Below are 17,748 nucleotides of genomic sequence, written 5' to 3'. Positions count from 1 at the left end.
CTCATACAAAGGGTCAAAACCTCATGATTGTAATTGTACTGCAAACGCAGGGAAAGCGATTTATTTCTTCACTTAGTATTAATGGGATGGGAATCTGGCCACAAGGGATTGTGATGCTTTAAAATATGCAGTAAACAATGATTTCATTTATATGAAGAATGAGTACTATGTTAAATTTTACTTAAATATTAAATGAAGAATGTATTAAATATTAAGATGAAGATTCCACACATGTATTATTTGTTGCAGATAAAAATAACTTCATATATAGTTGAGATTAATTCATCCACCATTTCAGAGGCTTCATGTCCTTTAGGGAATGTCACAAATCCATACACAGTCCCAATTGCTGGATTTTGTATTTTTGTGCGGTACATGGACTTAAGAATTTTACTTCCATGCAACTGCCACCTTATACATTTGTGACTGCACCTCATAACCAAAATCCTACTTTCCTCTGTAGCACAGTATCAAGATCATTGTTTGTTATAAAACATTCTTCAAACAGCTTTTGGCTCTTCTGCAATGTATCTCTCCTGGGAGATAATCTCCTAGAGAACAGGAATCTCCTAGAAGAAGGGGACAAAAATGTGCACGGTGGAAACAGGGATCTGAGAAGCCTCTGAAGCATTTTATTAAAGTTTTTCCCTCTCTGGCTCCCTTCTTGTGCCCTTCTCTCCCTTGCCTCTCTCCTTGATGATAGTCACATCAAGAGTGAAATTTTACTTTTAGGCTATCTCCAGATAGATGATGGTTGTGCATGTTAGTCCTTGGAGGGTAATTAAATGCAACATCTGAAAGCTGTATTGTACTTCGTTCTCCCTCCATATGGCTAAACTTTCTTTTCCCATGACTAATCTGACATTTGCTGATTGAAGATTGTGTAGTAGAGTATGCATTTAATTTGTGCATAAAAAGTTACATTAGAAATTACTTAGGAAAAAAATTACAAACTGCAACATAGGTTCTGAGGGCATGATACTTTCTCCTAATTTCTTTCAGTGTGAAGACAAAGTTTTCTGTGAATTTTCTGTGCCCTGAAACAATTTTCCTAAATTCATTTTCCTTGGTGTGACTTAGCAATATTGTCAGATTAACTAATCTGTTGGCACAGTTATTGTTAAAGGACATATTCTACTGCAAAACATCAGACCCTGGAGGACACTAAGATGAAGAGTTTTATGATCCCCGGTAACTGACATTCATAGTCACAATTATTTACTCTTTAAGCCGAATAAAATTAATTAAATAAACTTTTCTTAATATCAAAGTCTCTTCTTTGTTTAGACAGATGAGAGCAGTGTTATATCTCTCAGGACTGCATCTCTCTTCACAAGTCATGTCCTTCAGTACAAAGACCTTCATGTCAAAATCAATCAAAACTTAAGCTACCCTTCATCACTTGCAGCTATTTCACTAAAAACAAGATCAGACATGGGGGGTTGTTACGATCATAACAAAAATTCTTTGTAGCATATGAAAGGGATACTCAAAATTGCTGAGACCTTTGCCCCTTATTTTGCCAAGATATTCTCAAGAGAAGATACTTGTTCCCAGAGAGCTTCCTTGAAGAGATGTGTTGTAGAAATTTTTAATTAGTGAATTCTTTAGTTTCTTGCGTGAGATTAATAAAGTAAAAATCCAGTTGTGTTCTGGAGGAATTTTTGCAGTTGTATTTATGGGAATTAAATGACTGAATTAAATATGTTACTCTGCAGCAGTGATTTCCACACATAGATCATTTTAGGAGGGAGATCATATTTTAATTGTCTACGCAGTTCTAGTATATTCTTTGAGAAATATCCTCCCTTGAAAAATATTCATAATGGAGTGATTTTACATCCAAGGTAATTTCACAGAGGTTCCAGTACCTTCTCAAGCCCCTGTGAAATCTTGAGTTCAAAACTCACCTGAAACTTCACATAAAGGCTTCAGATCTCACAGAAAATAACCAAAAAACAAACGTGTACAGGAAATTTCAAATCACAATAAGCTTTCTGTGTTGAGTGCCAGAATTGCTTTAATTCAACACTGACAAACAATGCTACAGTACTCTCCTCATTGGTTTCATCTTCTAGATCTGCTGGTTCAGCATTCTGTCTTCCTCCCTCTTTTTTGGCTATAACCCTTCTCAGGTCAGACACTACCAGAAGGTCAGCAACCATGACATCAAGGGATCTGGGTTATGTTCTCTGATCTGACAGAAATTCTTGGTATGATGTTCAAAAATTACTTGGGTCTGAAGCTTTTCAATGCACTGTTGTCATCTAAGCTTGAATAACGTTTTTGAAGACAACTGATTTGGTAGTGTACTTGGGACTCTGCAACTTCTGTTTCTCTACATGGATCTTCCAAAGAGTCCAGGGAAACTGAAATTCATATTAGCTGACAGGAAAGGTACACAGAGAAAGATCCTTGCTGTATTCTGTCTTCCTACCGCTTCTGATAAATTCTGAAAGATTCATCTATCTTGCATCTCACCCCGTCAAGGGCCACTCTTGTTCATCAGTCAAGGCCCTGTGGAAATACATCTGCTGCTGCTTAAGCCTCAGTTCACCACCTCTGAGAAGAGAGATGAGGTTTTGCTAACCTGAGAGCAAACAGGTACTGCTGCTATCTCTGCTCTGATACTCCAAGAGAGCCCAAGAGAACAGGAATTTATGTCAACTGCTCAGATGGGTAAGCTTCTCAGTAACCATCACATGCTTTTCACTGACACACAACCACCTTTTCAAAAGACACCAGTATTTCTTAGTAAATTCTTCTTAGCTCAGAAATGTGCACCTGGCTGTACTGTTAGAGTTGATTGCCTTTCCCTAGCAACCTTCATGGTTAAATTTCCTTCAGTCTACAACGTAACCAGCTCCTACCCCATGTAACATGGCCCCATACAATAACATCCTCATTTCCAACTTCACATACACTCTCTTTACTCAGACCACTTCCTTGCTTCTTGGCAGTTGTGGATGCTCTCATTGTAGACCTACAAGTCCACAGCAGGTATATCAAAATCAGCACTATCAAAACTGACTTCCAGACTAGCATCCTTCGCTAAGTTTCCCAACACCTAAAGTCACTTTCACAAAGACTATTACTAATAGTAATCTTACATTTATTCTTAGTTTTCCAACCCTTCTGCAGGAATCACAAATGCTTCAGCACTGTCATACAGTTTGAAGGCATATCCACATGATTAACAAGGAGTTCTTTAGTGACCTTTGCATCGTGTGCCTAATCCCTGTGACACAGGAGATGACATCTAACTGTCTCTTTTGGCTTTCAATTCTGTGAAACTGTATGCTGAACATTCTTAAAAGTACACTCTTGCAATCACAGACAAACATAAACAATGGCCATTTCTTCTTCTCATATCCACAGGGTAAATGAAACTCCTTCAGTCTTAGCTGCTCAAAATATAAAAGGATGTATATCCATTGAGGGAAGAGAGGAAGAAATTAGGTAAAGTGAGGCACACTGTTTTCATTTTACATATACACAATTTTCCCATTTTCTCTACAACTCCCATCAGATGTCAGACTAAAATCCCAGTATTATCCCCTGGAATTGAACAAGAGTCCTTGGAAACAGAATTCTGCTTATATAAACCATTACTGCATGTCAGGATCACTTCAAACTATTATTTGGATATAACCCAGAAGTGTCGCAGTAATTCAGTCCCAATGCTCACATGAGAATCTTTTGGAAGGGGTTTTGTACTGCAGAGCACTGCCTTCAAGCAGACCGAATAATACTGAATAATAGCCATTCTTTTTTTTTTTCCTTTGGAGCTTTCCTTTCCTTTTTAAATGCCCTACGAAATTAAGGAAAAAAAAATCAGTGCAACCTCCTCTAGGAAAAACAAGGTTACTTTTTCTTATATTTTTTATTATAAATGGAATTTTACTGTGACTAGAATTGCATTCAATTTGCTCTTTTCAATGCTTTGAGGGAGTTTGAAAGGTTTATTCTGCTTCACTATAAACAGCACTCTGCAATATTCCCCGTATAACTTGGTGCATAAACCATGAACTGAAAGAGATTACGAAGAGTTAATTTATTTTTACTAGACTTAGTCTATGCAGCAGGGGAGGCCATTTTACTCATATGAGGTAATAAAGTTACAGCAATATTTTTCTTTTCTGATTCTTTACATGCATTCTCCCAGGATAGAAGATACTCGGGGTATTTTTAAGGGTCTGTGTATATTGTTGATAATTTTATTCATTACACATTTTGGAAGAACAAGCTTCCAGTAGTACATACGCCATTATACCTACACATATACACCCATGGTGTGACACAAATAAATTTAATTTAGTAACATGGGCTTTTTTTAAGCGTGGGAACATTAACTTCCTCTAAAATTGTTACGCTGTTTTCCATCTTACTGGTTGAATACCGTGGGATGAGTTTGTATTTGAGGTTTAGTTGATGACTTATAGGGCCTGATTCTTTATAAATTAAGCCCAGGTTGCCCCTGGTAGCTTTAATGTGTCCCACAGAGGCCAATGGAATTGCACTGGTATGACGGTGGGATAAGAGATAGGGACCATGTCTGAATGTATAATTACAAGCAGCGAGTGATTTGCACTAGGATGGTACTTTGCCATATTATGGCCCGATCCAAACCCATCTGTAGCCCAGAGCAAATGCACCATAGTTCTGGATCACACCTAGGGAACCTTATATTTAGGGACTTCCCCCTGCAAGGCTGCAGCTATCAGTCGCTAGTGTCTTATATACTGCACCGCCAGCATCTGGGCTAAAAAAGCCCAGTGGGGTGGTCCCCACTCCGAAAACCTTGCTATTTGAACTGTAGCGTACTGCTCTACGAAATGCACTTGGGAACATCTTGGTGCATGGGGGCCCTGAAAAGCACCAGTGGTTCTCTTCCTCCCCCAGATACGTGATTCATACCGCACCGAAGCCATTAATCCCGGCTTAGTCAGCTGTGAAAAAAAGACATACGCTCTTGTGCGGCTTTTCTTTTACTGAGTTAGGACTTCTTCCCTTGTAAATGAACTTATGAGACACCAGAACTATCATGCTGTCTCTGGTGATGTACAACGCCTGTTTGCACAGTGGTATTGTGCTATTACTATTCATTTTGATAGTGTGTTTCCTTCCTCTCCCTGCAGTTGGTTCATCTGAATTGTCGCCAAGATGGTTGCCTTGGAAACTAATTAAGGAAAGCCTTTGGTTAGAAGCAGAGTTTCAAGCATTAAACTATTTGAGAGACAGATGCAGAAATTAAGGTAATGTCTGCTAAGATGAAAGGGTTTATCCTTTATATGAAGAAGAAAGAACCACATTAAATGCTAGGACTGTAACAAAGCAACTTCTGTACAACACTGATTTTTAAAACCTGGAAGAGATGTGTGAGTGAGGGATTTTAAAAACAGCCAGGGGCTTAGAAGAGGTGACAAAGATTCCCAGAGCTATTAGGGATGGGGAGATGGACAAATACAGTGGGACAAAAAACTCAGGAGATCACACGTTGAGCAAATTCTAGCCAGCTCTCCCTTTCCCTCAAACACTCTGTATCTTTAAAAGACTTCTTGTGAATGTTGTTTTTGAAAAATACCAGTGCAGCTAACGAAAGACCAAATCCTCTCCCCACAGTCCAGGTATGGCATGAGAAGCATCAGCGTGTAGATTTGCTTCCAAAGTACATCAAATGCAGGAGTGAGAGGCTATCGCAAATGGCCCTCGGGCTCAACTTTTCTGCTGAGACTGTCAACAAGGGTAACAATTAGTGCCAGCGACAGAAGCAGCTCATACGATGCGGACACAGGCTAAATAATGAGGGGGACCCTCAGAGGGCTTTCTATGGGCAAACACACGTGCACAACTTCTGTGCACTGAAAAGCTGCAAAGAAAGGCAAACTCTGCGGCAAACTGTGCTTTTACAGCTACCTATTAACTGAAGTTCAAAGCAAATACAATCTCTCTATGAGCACAATGGTATCAATTTAAATATTGTCTCCAGGATAATGTTCAGGATAATGGTTGACTCTATACTTGCAGCAGCGTAACTGAGAAAAGATTTTGGTTCGCTGTACTTCTAATGGCAATGCAGAGGTTGCCATATAAATATGCCTGCAACTGCATAAAAGCGTACTACAAATGTGGTAAAAATATGCAAAATGTCAAAAGCAGATGCACGTGTGTGCATTGGTATGTGCGTTTATATCCCGTGAATTATCGTAAAACATAAAATGAGTAATTGCTACTACCATGGAAAAATAAAACCTCTAATGGTGAGTTCAGGTTCATATGCCTCTGGCATAAGAAACCAGAGTTGCTTGGCAGTGGTCTTCTACATACAGCAGCTTGCCCATTTATGGTGAGACATTTTGTATTAATTATTATTATTACTGATCAGATACATTTAAAACTGTGCTTTAATGTCTTTTGAACACTTTTAAGCTTTGTGTGCCATTACCTCAGTCATTCTGCAGGATGACTAATACTCTGTTAAATTCCTGTCATTTGGAACCTGCCTTGCTTTATGAAGTCTGGGTGACGGCTTTGGAGAGACATTACTATTTACAAGCTACAAATTCTCTCCTCAGGTATGTGTGAAATGTGCTATATGTGGGGCAGACGAACCCAAGATGTTACTTCTCTCTGCTTTAGCAATCCATCTCCGTCCCTTTATTAGTTTTACAGCTGATAGGAGCAGGCCCTTTAAGGCAGCTACAGCTCTCGCTTGTGACATATGCCCATTTTTTACTTACCTTCTGCTATGGTCCTGAGGGTGACCGACCTAAGTAATTCCCCTTTCCTCCCCACATGCCTATGGGGACCTGTGAGCTGCTGAAACTCTCTGGATGTGAACGGAAAGCACTGACCTTTCACTCTGCTTTAGATCCTGGTTTCAACAATACTCATGGGCACCTAATGAAGAAATGTCCTAAAATTTAGGTTTCTAGTTCACTGGAAATGTAAAAATGAACCGTACCAGTTTCTGAGTGATGTTACACAACACTGTACGTATCAGATACTCTCTCGGAGCCTCAGCTGAACCCCCTCCTCTGCTCTGCACAGCTCCACACAGGGGATAAAATCGGGCTGTGCCACGGCCGTGGCACCGAGCCCTGGCGAACGCGGCAGGGGCACACCGCTCTGGCGGCCGTGCTCCGAGCAGCGCAGTATCTTCAGAGGACATGGCATAGCTGGGGTTCATAAGCAAAGCAGCAGCTGAAGCTACCCATAGCTCTGCTCCTCCTTCAACCGTCCCACTGTGTTTATAGGTAGTTATTATATTTTTAAGTGCTACAGAGAACACAGGCAAACCCACACCAGACTACGTCTTTATAATGTAACACATAACCCAGGAAGCTTACATGAAAGCGGTGTTGATTTTTTCACTTACATTTTTCCTTATTGTTGTTGTTTTTAATGGCTATTGGTCAACCGAATACTGCAGTTTTGTATTTATTCTTACGACACCCCAAATGTGAAAGCTGTTGTGGAGTGAGCACGCTCCTCTTAGATCTGAACAGCTCTGCAGAGGAACGCAGCTGTGGCTGCACTGAAAATCTGCAGACCATCTTCCTAATCTCAAAATTTCAGACTCAAAGGTCAAGACATAGTCAGTGCTTGCACTGGACAGAGTTCAGTCAATCAGATTACCCTTCCTAATCCTACAGACGCTTTACTTCAAGTCTTCTTTGACAGTTTGACTGTTATTGTAAAATTTTGGAGACTGCATTCTCTACTGTAATATTGCTTCTACTTTGTGAGATGCCTCTACTCAATACAGACATTGCCTTGGAGCCTAACCTTTATGACTACGTTTGGAGATAGTGTCCTTTTGATAAAAGCATGCAGTCTCTGGAATAAACAGGTCTTTTGTAAAGTTTCACCATTTTGATCTTGAATGGAGTTTCTTCCTCCTTATTTTCCCTCAGGAGATTTTCTTCTAAATGGACATAAAGCCACTCTAGTCTGAAATACAGCTTGTTATCTTGGGAATAAGAAAAACATATTTCTTAACTCAAAAACATGTCTCTCAATACATGGTTGAACAGGCTAAAGCTTACTGTTAGTTCTCAGAAGAAAATGTTCTTCTGTTTACGAGAGCAAAATTTTATATCTATCTGTGAAGGAATACTGGAATATTTTAGCATCAAGGGACAAGAAGTGTGGGGAGCTTATGAATTTTGCATGACATAAGTGTTGCTATCTCTGTATGCTTGAGAGGCCACTAGATGATTAAATTGGATATAGTTTTGGTGTGCAAGGAGGGGTATGGATCCACATGCTCAATGCTTATAGAACTATAGGGCAAGTGAACAAACAGATGGTAACTTACAGAATGACTATTAATCTCTCTGCTTCTCCTTACTCTGCAGCTGAAGAGACAGGGCCAGAGGTGATTTGGGCAGGGCATCCACCTCTAGGACACAATATGGGGCCCATCACAAGATTCTCTGGAAGGGGAATGAAACCAGATGCGCTGCAGAGTGAAACCTGGCACAAAACTGGTTACCCAGGCAGAGTAGGAGCTGAGGTGTCCTCTTTCCCCTACCTTACATTTACATACCAGGGGGAGACAGCTGGGAGAGATCCTTTCCTGGGTACCAGCCAGCCCTGAGAAGAGAAATACTTCATATGCCAGGTTTCAGATCTTGGAAACATAGGGACATACAGATGTGCCAGATGCTAAAGGCATATGGAATACTCAAGGTCACTGACTCACATGTCTGTATGTCGCTGGAGGAAGGTACAGAATATTCCAGCAGGACTTGAAGTCTCTGAAGAAAATCCTCAGATGCATAATTGTCTTTAGATAAGCCTACACTTTTGGAAGAGAGGTATACCCTAGTTTGAACTGGTTGAAAAAAGCATCAAAGGCAGAGAACTGCACACACTGACCAGCCTGATACAGGAGAAGAGGTCACTCTTATTTAATCCAAACACTAACAAAAGCCATGATATGCGGTTTCTGGAGCAGAGAACTGACAAGCTTGCCGAATGGCCTGGCCAAGAGCCCAAAAGTCTGATAGCAAACTCAGCACGTGTGTAGACTGTTTAGTGGTTCAGTCTGTTTATTTCTGCTATGACTTTTGCTCTTGAATAAGTCCTATTTAAGCTTCTGAAATCCAGGGTCACTGGCAAATGCTGCTGTTGTCCCTGAGAAAACGAAATGGCAGGTGACATGCATCACCCCAGTGACCACAGTAAACCCCATCTCTGGAGGGAGGCATCACTCCCAGAAGGTGATGGGAGGGTTGACCTTCGAAGATGTGCTCCTGAGGAGGCCAAAAACAGGAGAGGGATGGAAAAGCAGCTGGGCTGAGGCAGCCTATGCCAACCTTCTGTGGGACAGTTTGTCGATCAGTACTCTGCCGTAACAGGTAGAGAGTCTTGGCTTTCCTTTGCCGTCACAGGGAAAAAGCTCTTCAAGGCCACCTGCAGTTGTGCAGTCAGCATGCTGTTAACGTGCTCACATGTTACTTGCCTCTTAGCTGACCAGACTTTCTAGACTCCACACAAAGCACCGATTTGACTTTCTAAACTGCAATAAAATGCTAGATTTGAAATATGCAAATCCAGAGTTATCTTTCCCCTCAATGGTATGCTATCAGCAAACACAGTTGGCTAAAAAGAAGACAACTCACCACTCCCTTGAGCAAACTGGCTGGCTGGATTTAAGTACCACACATATTTGTGAGATTTCTTAACTTCTTTATAAGAAGGTAACAAGGTAAGCAGAGGAGATGGAAGGAAAAGCCTAAAACCAGTAATTGTTCAGCTATCAACCTGGGGTCCACCATTACTGACTTTCCCTGCAGAAACTTAAGCATTGCTTTTCAGTATCAGATAAAAAAACCTCTGGAAATTGTTGCCAGAAGATATTTTTAGCATCAGAGGCACCAGCCTGGGATCTGCTTGGGCAATTCTTTGTCAAGTGGATGGTCCCAGTAAAATAAATGGGACAATACTCATAAAAAAGTGCTGCATAACCGGAATCCTCTTGTTAGACTGCTAAAGAGACATGGTTAGTACTAGAGTATTTATCTCAGAAGGTGTGTTTAGTTTGCTTTACTATCTAGCTTGGTTTCCGAAACAAAAAGTTCTAAATCCTTTTTTGATACTGCAAATTCAAACAATTTTGTTCATGCGTATCTTCAGTGAAATCAAGTAGAAACAGTTGTATTACATCAACAGGGCGATATATATGACATAGTATTTATGTGTGAAAGTCTGCAGGATTTGCTTGCAAAACAATGGACTGACAGCGTTCAACTGATTGGCTAAAACTGGTTGATACAGTCCTAAAATCCAACTGCAAGAAAATTTTAAGATCACTTAGAAATATTTGAGATAATTTAGGATAAAGATTTCATGGATATGTCACAATTTTGTGTAAACGAAGTTCAAAAGATGGACAGTGGGCATAATGCAGAAAAAGAGTCATTTAACAGTACAGAGATGGGCTATATACAACACAATAATGACAACAGAAAGCCTCTAATTATGCAGAAGTGTGAGTACTGTACAGTGTACTGCAGAGTTTGGGGAAACCTGGAGGCCCAATAGCAAATCTTTAGTTACACAGATGCCAACCGCATTGATAGAAAGCTGAATCAAGCATTTAATAAAATTACAACTTCACTAGGTTTGAATTTAGAATGCTTGCAGAAGAAAAGAGTTTGCCAGTTTTCTGCTAGATGGTTTGCCTGGTATATAGCTTTCATTTTAGGCACTGGAATGGTTTGATTTTTTTTCCTCTCATTTGCAAAATATAAGAAAAAGAGAGAACAAAATGTAAATGGAGTCAGAAAGATCAAACAAAAGGCCTGTTCCCCAGCTGAGAGTGGGCCCAAAGAACTATTTAAGCTTGGCTCAGGAGTGCTCTCCTGCATCTTTTTCAGAAGAGTGGGCTGTGGGTATGGTGTTTTGCATCTTTTGCAAGAACATGAGCAAATGAAAGGAAAAAAAATAAGAAGTTTCTTACACTTTGCTGTATGAATTTCCCTAAAGAGAGCACTCACCATATTGACTAAAAATACAGTGTAAAATGCAATGCCAGGTATTAGTATCACAACTATACTAGCTGTCAGTCACGGACCAGCATCGGCTTGTGCTATGTTCTCTTGAGCACCTCCTTCTTCCTGTTGCCCTCTGTAACCAGCAGCTATGGGACCTGGCTGTGACCACAGTGATTCAGTCCCTGCAGACTGGCCCTCAGCGATACACCTCAAGGCCTGACAGGAACTGAATATTTTGAGAAGAAACTCCGTGAAAATAGCTTTTGCATTTCCCAGGGTTTATGGCAGTGAGGTCAGTTTGCTACTAGTTTACAATACAACATTTCTAAGAGCCATGCTAATGCTTCATGAAATTTAAATGTTACTTTTGATCTATTCCATACTATAAACCCACAGTTAAATTTATGAAGTGGCAATAATCAGAGGGTTTTTCAGTCTTAACGTAAGTGAATCCCCACATGCCTATGAATAAACAAGCAGCATGGGTTTGGTTCCATACCAACACCAGCTTTGCTGTGAGCCCAGGCAGCAGGGAACTGCCCTGCTTCTGCTCCCTGCGATGTGTATCTGTTACTACGCCTCTTCAAGCACATTGCACAGCGCAGCCAGTGGCACAGGCATTCTGGGCAGCACCCTGGCATGGCCAGAGGGTACGGCCATTCCTCCGGGGCAAAGCAAACACTGGGAAAGCCATGCAATAGCAAAACAGTCACCCAAAAGTGCATCTTCCCCAATAAAGGTGTTCAGAGTCTATCACCCACAACTTAAGCCTGCCAACAGCGCTGGCTGTGCAGAGGGAAGGGCTTTATGTACCACAAAGTGCTAATGAGCCGTTTGGACTACCAGCTGAATTTTTCATTTGCAATATTTCCATCTGGGAATTCTTTAAGATGACTCAAAACTAATTCACTGGCTTTTTATTTCTTGTTTCATCTTCCACTTAACAAACTGCACCTGTCTTGCAATCCCTACAAGTAGCCCTGATGCCAGTAATGTTACTCTGGCAGCTGAAGTTTTAGGTTCTTAACCTACTTAAAAATAATTCATTATTAACATTTGGGAAAAAACATCACAGAGGTTTTTCCTGGTAGGTTACATGTAAGTGCTGCCACCAACTATGAGCATCACTGAGGCATTTTAATTTTACTAGGTAACCGGCCAGTTGTTGGGACTCACATCTCAATGGATATTTAATTAATTTCTAGAAATAGTTCTGGAAACATTAACGATGTCTGTCACAGAGAGATCACAATTTCTGAAAAGTTTATACCTGTTCCAAAATGGTGTTGATTCTGTCTACTTCACAGTCAATTAAGTATCTTTTTTCTTGCCGCCTGTCCATCTCCTCTATAATTCTTCTGAACTCTTGAACATCCTTTATGCTTCCTACAGATCTGGCTGTCACTTGCCAGTTGTTCTGTACTGCTGCTTCCATAATCGCCTGAAGAATGGAAAATCCTGTAGGGGGAAGAGACAATGCAACCATTTAAAAACAGAAGAAAAATAAAAACTATTTTGAATGTTTGACAAAAGTTTCACAAAAACTTGCATCATCTAAAGGGACAGAGACTAGCTACTAGCCTGCAAGTCCTTCGTTACTTGAGAAAGCAACAGTGTAGGGACCAGTTTCTTCTTTCAGCTATGCCACTGCCAAAGTCACTGACTTCAGCAGAATTGCTTGGCAGTATATTACTGTGAGGCGTATCAGAATCTGTCCCATATATCATATTATGATCCTCTCAGGGATGTTTATGGTCGTGCTGGGGTCCGTGCCAGCTGAGAATAGGAGGCTGCAGCCATTACTTGGGCAAAAGTCCATCAGCTTGAAGAGCCGGACAGAAGGGGTAATTTGCCTGTGCAGACTGCAGCAATGGGTCATTAACTGGCAAAGATCCAAGCACTGCACAAGAATGCCAATTAAGTCATTGTACTGGTTATTGGAGCCACAAACCATAGGAGAATATTTTACTGATACTCACTTTGATTTCAAAAAATGTTTTTAAATATGGAGTCTAGCAGCATTAACCACACTTTCAATGCTTTCATTAAGGTAATACCAACTCATTTAGCAGCCTCAACAGAGGAGAGAAGCAGCACAGAATGACCAAAAACTGCACAGTGGGAAATTATACAAGCAAACAGCATTTCATTGCTTGTGAACAGCCATGCCTCGGCAGCAGATAGAACTCAAGTCAAGTCCCTAAGTGAAAGGTGGTGGAAGTGGGAACAGTGATCTTCTTCAAGACATGCTACGTAGAGTCATCAGACATTGATTTGCATCCCTTTATTATAGTATGTAGCTGGGAATTTGGTGAATGACCTGTTTTGATTCAGGAAATTAAAATTTTTGCATAGTTCTAATTGTCTCGTATCTGGGCGGATGCCAATCAAAGACAGAGGTCATCTACTTCAAGCACACACAGTGGTTTCCAGTGGAGTTTCTTTGTACAGACGCATCTATGAGAGCTGTGTCCAAATAATTTATTTGCAAAATTTCAGTCCAGCCATTTAGTCATACTGTGGATTTCTTATACACAGCCAGGTTTGAGAAGCTCAGAATATCTTCACACACACAAACACATAAACCTACAGGATCAACAATCAATTAATTCTGCTCTGTGATAACCAGTCCCCTACGCTTCTGAAACTGAAAGGAGTTTGAGCGACAGAGAAACAACACGTTCACTGCTTCGAATTATACCGATAGCTATTCTGAACTCAGATATCATTGTAGGGGTGTACCGATAACAAAGAACTTGTGCTGCAGTCTCATCTTCCGTAGCCTGCTGTAAATCTGTAGTGGCTGTCTGAAGCCAGAGAAGCTGCATCATTACCTCATTACAGACACAAACACGGAAAGAGTGTGATTTTCTAGATTGCAGTTAGATTATTATAATTTACCATGTGACTTCCTTAAGTCTCACTCAAGTGCCCTCACTTTCCCTGTGCAGCCTCCCTGATTCTTAATGCTTTTCTTTGTATGAATGCACTTTACTATCCCATGAAAGGTGGTGACAATTAATATGTACGCTGGTTGGGAATTCTTTCTGGCATCTTCTTTCCCGTGAGACTATTGAAAGGGAGGCATTTACATATGTATAGTACAATGAACTCAGTCTTCCTTAACATCATATTTTACAAAAATGGCTGTGATGTCTGTGACACCATTGTGATTCCATTACATGTAGGAGGAAGATCTAAGCCTAAGATATTTGGTTGGCTGCAAACGAGGAATTTTGATGTGGGCACATAAATACCACTAATGGGGATTTATAAATGCTTTGTGTACAAAGATGTGCTTTTAAAAAATATGATTCCACTAAGTAATGAATATTTACAACTTTGTTTCATCATTCATAATGCCTAAGTATAAACCTTGAGCTTGCTGTAAACAACAGAAAACATAAGTCCATAAGTCTATTTTTTCACTCCAAATTGAACAAAAGGGTTCAACGTATTATTAAAAAAGACACTTTAAAAAAATCTGTAGCTCTATTTTTTCTAATAACACATACAAAACTTAGGAATTGTCTCAAGGAAAGAAGTGAAAATGAACATGCTGGAGAGCAGATGCCATTGGTTGACTGCCACGCACCCGGTTTCAGTTAACACTGTTTGAGTCAGAGCTTGCTTTGTCAAACCTTGAATATCTCAGAAGAAAGCTCGGCAATTTTCCTAATTTTGTGCAATTGCATGTTTGTGTGGGTGTGAGTGTGTGTGTTTTTGCATACGTGTGTATTAGTCAGTGGTTACCATTTCAAGAAAGAGAAGAGCAAGGTTACTCAGCAGCCTTTCTCCTGTGCATGAAAATACAATTACAGTAATCTTAGTGTGAAAAAGTTCCAGAGCTTCATCATTTCTGTCTTCTCTACCTCCGGTTTCTCCTTGTCACACCAAGTCTTTACAGTCACAGTCCCCTCTACCCTTGCCAGTTCTTGAAACCCTCCCTGTGGTCACTGTCTGTGCTGTGCCAGCTCGCCTCTCGTGGGCCCTCTCCCTCTCCCGTCCTCGCTTTCAGAAGCACCATTCGTCCTCGCTTTCAGAAGCACCATTCGTCCTTGCTTTCAGAAGCACCATTCGCCCTTCCTGCGACGGCTCCTTAGGCCAGTCCTCTGCTGACCTTTACAAAGCCCATTCCCCTTGCTTTGCAAAAGCATGGTTCAGACCTCCTGCTTTCAGGAAGGCAGCACGCTCGCATCTTCGCAAACATGCGTTCACTGTTCCCAGCCTCCGATCTCTCTCCATGCCTATCGCCTTCAGCGCCATTTACTACATTTTACATTGTTACCCATTACGTGGTATTTCTGTAAACAACATGTTCCAGGCTCCAGCTGTACTTCACCATTAAGAGAGGTGTTACATAAGCCGCGTGATTGTTTAGATAACAGGACCATTTTATCTTCAAATGTGAACTTTTCGTTCTCCTTAGCATAACAATGCAAGCTGTGACAGTTCCGGGGTAGCGCCTGGGTAATGAATGGGGAAATTATTTTCCCTGCTCTGTGCATGTCAGTGACCAGACCTGTACACTGAGCTTTTCCATTCCCCACCCTCCAGTAAACACGCCGTGTGAATGTTTCACAAGAGATGCTTGCCCCTGAGCACCCTGGAGGTGCTGAACTCCCATGGGTGCCTCTCATCTCATTCACCCTAAAGGAAACCAGCCAGCCATGGCAACTATCTCTATTCTGTAGTTTTTCTGCGGTCTGCATCAGATCTATCCCGAAAGACTAAAGGACTGATAATTCACCACAGGTCTGTGAAGAAGCCATGCAGGAAAGGCTTTCATAAATGCTGTTGCCAGTTTATACTACTTCAATCGATAAAGCCAAAAAATATTAGATAAGACAAAAAAACCTCACATCCTCCTAGAAGATGACAGCAATGAGATCATCTCAAGACAGGTTCATAATACCATTGCTGAAATTCAGAGGTTGTTCATTCTATAGTAATTAACACAAATACAGGCAACAGGATAACTTCAGACCCCAGTCCGATCTTTAAACCTCTTTTTTCTCAGTCATAGCTTGGATGTGAAAAAGAAGCAGGATGGAAGGCATGTATTTTTCTGGAAGCACTGATTCTGAGGCTAGCTAGTCTGATGGCACCACATCCCTGCACTGCACTACGTTATTAACATGTTGGCATTACTGATTTAGAAATATGTCTGGTCACACGATGGCGATGTCCATACTTGCCAGGTCATGTAACAGACCCATGTTACGTTTTGGTCCCTTTCAGCCATGTACTGGGAAGGGGTTGCCCCTGTGATCTTGGAATGCAATCTCACAAGTCAATCTGAGATGCACCTACTAAAAGCTTAGACAGTCCTGGCCTTAATATTCAAATGTATCATTGTCTGGCTTATTCTTAAAATATTGATGATTTTGAAGAGCTAACCCTCATCTGAACAGTCTGCAAAATGATTGGGCTGGAGGTAGATATAGTAATAAAACTAGAACAAAACAAGTGCCCAGGTTACCTCTCAGTGAGCTGAAGCAAGTATTTTGAGTTGTGCTGACTGAAGCTTGCAAAGAGGGGAAATATTCAATATAAATTTCCCTCAAAGCAGGGAAAATATTGTTTGTTGCAATGCTATCTCTGTACTTTAAACAACCCAGACAGAATTACATTCTAGGCAGTCCCCCCTGCAGCTGGATTAAGAGACAAATTCACCCAGTATCTTCATACTTCTGCCAGGGAAGCAAAGCCTGTACCTCAGTCTTTCAGATCATCCCTTTGATACAAGCATCTCTCAACTGACCCTGCTAACACAGGTGAAGAGGACATTTCACTCTTTTGCATCTATGAAAGCTCATGAAACATTTCCCACATCCACGTAAGCAAAATTCATCTGAGCAGTTTGCTCAGCCGTATGAAATTCTATGTACTACATCATTGAACTTACTCTTGTTTAAATAACAGCAATCATTAATGTGTCACGAGTAAACGACCACACTAGAACATCTGTAGCATCACGTGAGCCCTCGCAGTTGGCACCAAAGTACCTCCTGAGAAAAAATCACCACTTACATAAATCACTCTTTTCCTGAATGTTCCTGATAAGATCTTGGACCTTGCCTCCTCTTAGAAATGAGAGCATTTGCTTGCAGTCCCTCTTTTTTTTGCCTTGCTGAGTACCAAAGATCTTTGAGGGGTGTATTTTCCTGGCAGCAGCATGCCTGTGCCAGCTGAATGAACATCAGCTCTGATCTGAATACTTGTGTTTTGAACTATGTATCTGGGACACGATACGAAGAACTAAGCTTCTGGCCTCTGAGTGAACTTCAGGGATTTAAGTGTGGAGCTGTGTTTGACAAGGGCACAATGAACTCACCAAAAAGGAGGCCATCAAGGCAAGTGCTTCCCCAAGACAAATACAAATTCTATGATGCCAGCTTACATTTCAAGCGTACCAGAGGTCTGTTGAGATATACTTGGATATTCTGTGTGTTTGGCACTGAGCCTAGCACTAATTTAAAAGCAAACAGATCAACATGTTAGGTGTGAGTAAAAAACAACTCACCAACCCAAAACAATCCCCATCATTCAAAACCCAAACATGTCAGTTAGGCAAGTATGCTTTGCATAATCTATGCCTGCTTAACAATTTTATAGTAGGGGAAGAAGGAAGGAACAAGCTACTAAATTAGTCACCAGAAAGAGATGCAGCAAATGACTAGCACACTGGAGTGCTCTTTCAATCTAGCACATATAAATTCAAATTATTAAATAAAAGTAGAAT

General features: G+C 40.9%; 1 protein-coding gene across 6 annotated transcripts in view; it reads right to left on the bottom strand.

The window, feature by feature from the left end:
* GRIA3 (glutamate ionotropic receptor AMPA type subunit 3) overlaps nucleotides 1-17,748 on the bottom strand; it is a 155,593-nt gene that overhangs the window by 73,821 nt on the left and 64,024 nt on the right. For all 6 annotated transcript variants that reach the window (XR_012777304.1, XM_075513185.1, XM_075513186.1 and 3 more), the window contains exon 4: nucleotides 12,274-12,461. Coding sequence is in view for 5 of the 6 variants with exons in the window: in XM_075513185.1 (XP_075369300.1) it covers nucleotides 12,274-12,461 (188 nt within the window). In the remaining variant the exon portion in view is untranslated. The remainder of the gene's footprint in view (nucleotides 1-12,273; nucleotides 12,462-17,748) is intronic.

This window comes from Mycteria americana, chromosome 10 (genome assembly GCF_035582795.1).
Source record: "Mycteria americana isolate JAX WOST 10 ecotype Jacksonville Zoo and Gardens chromosome 10, USCA_MyAme_1.0, whole genome shotgun sequence".
Taxonomy (NCBI): domain Eukaryota; kingdom Metazoa; phylum Chordata; class Aves; order Ciconiiformes; family Ciconiidae; genus Mycteria; species Mycteria americana.
This window is presented reverse-complemented; position numbering and strand designations above follow the sequence as displayed.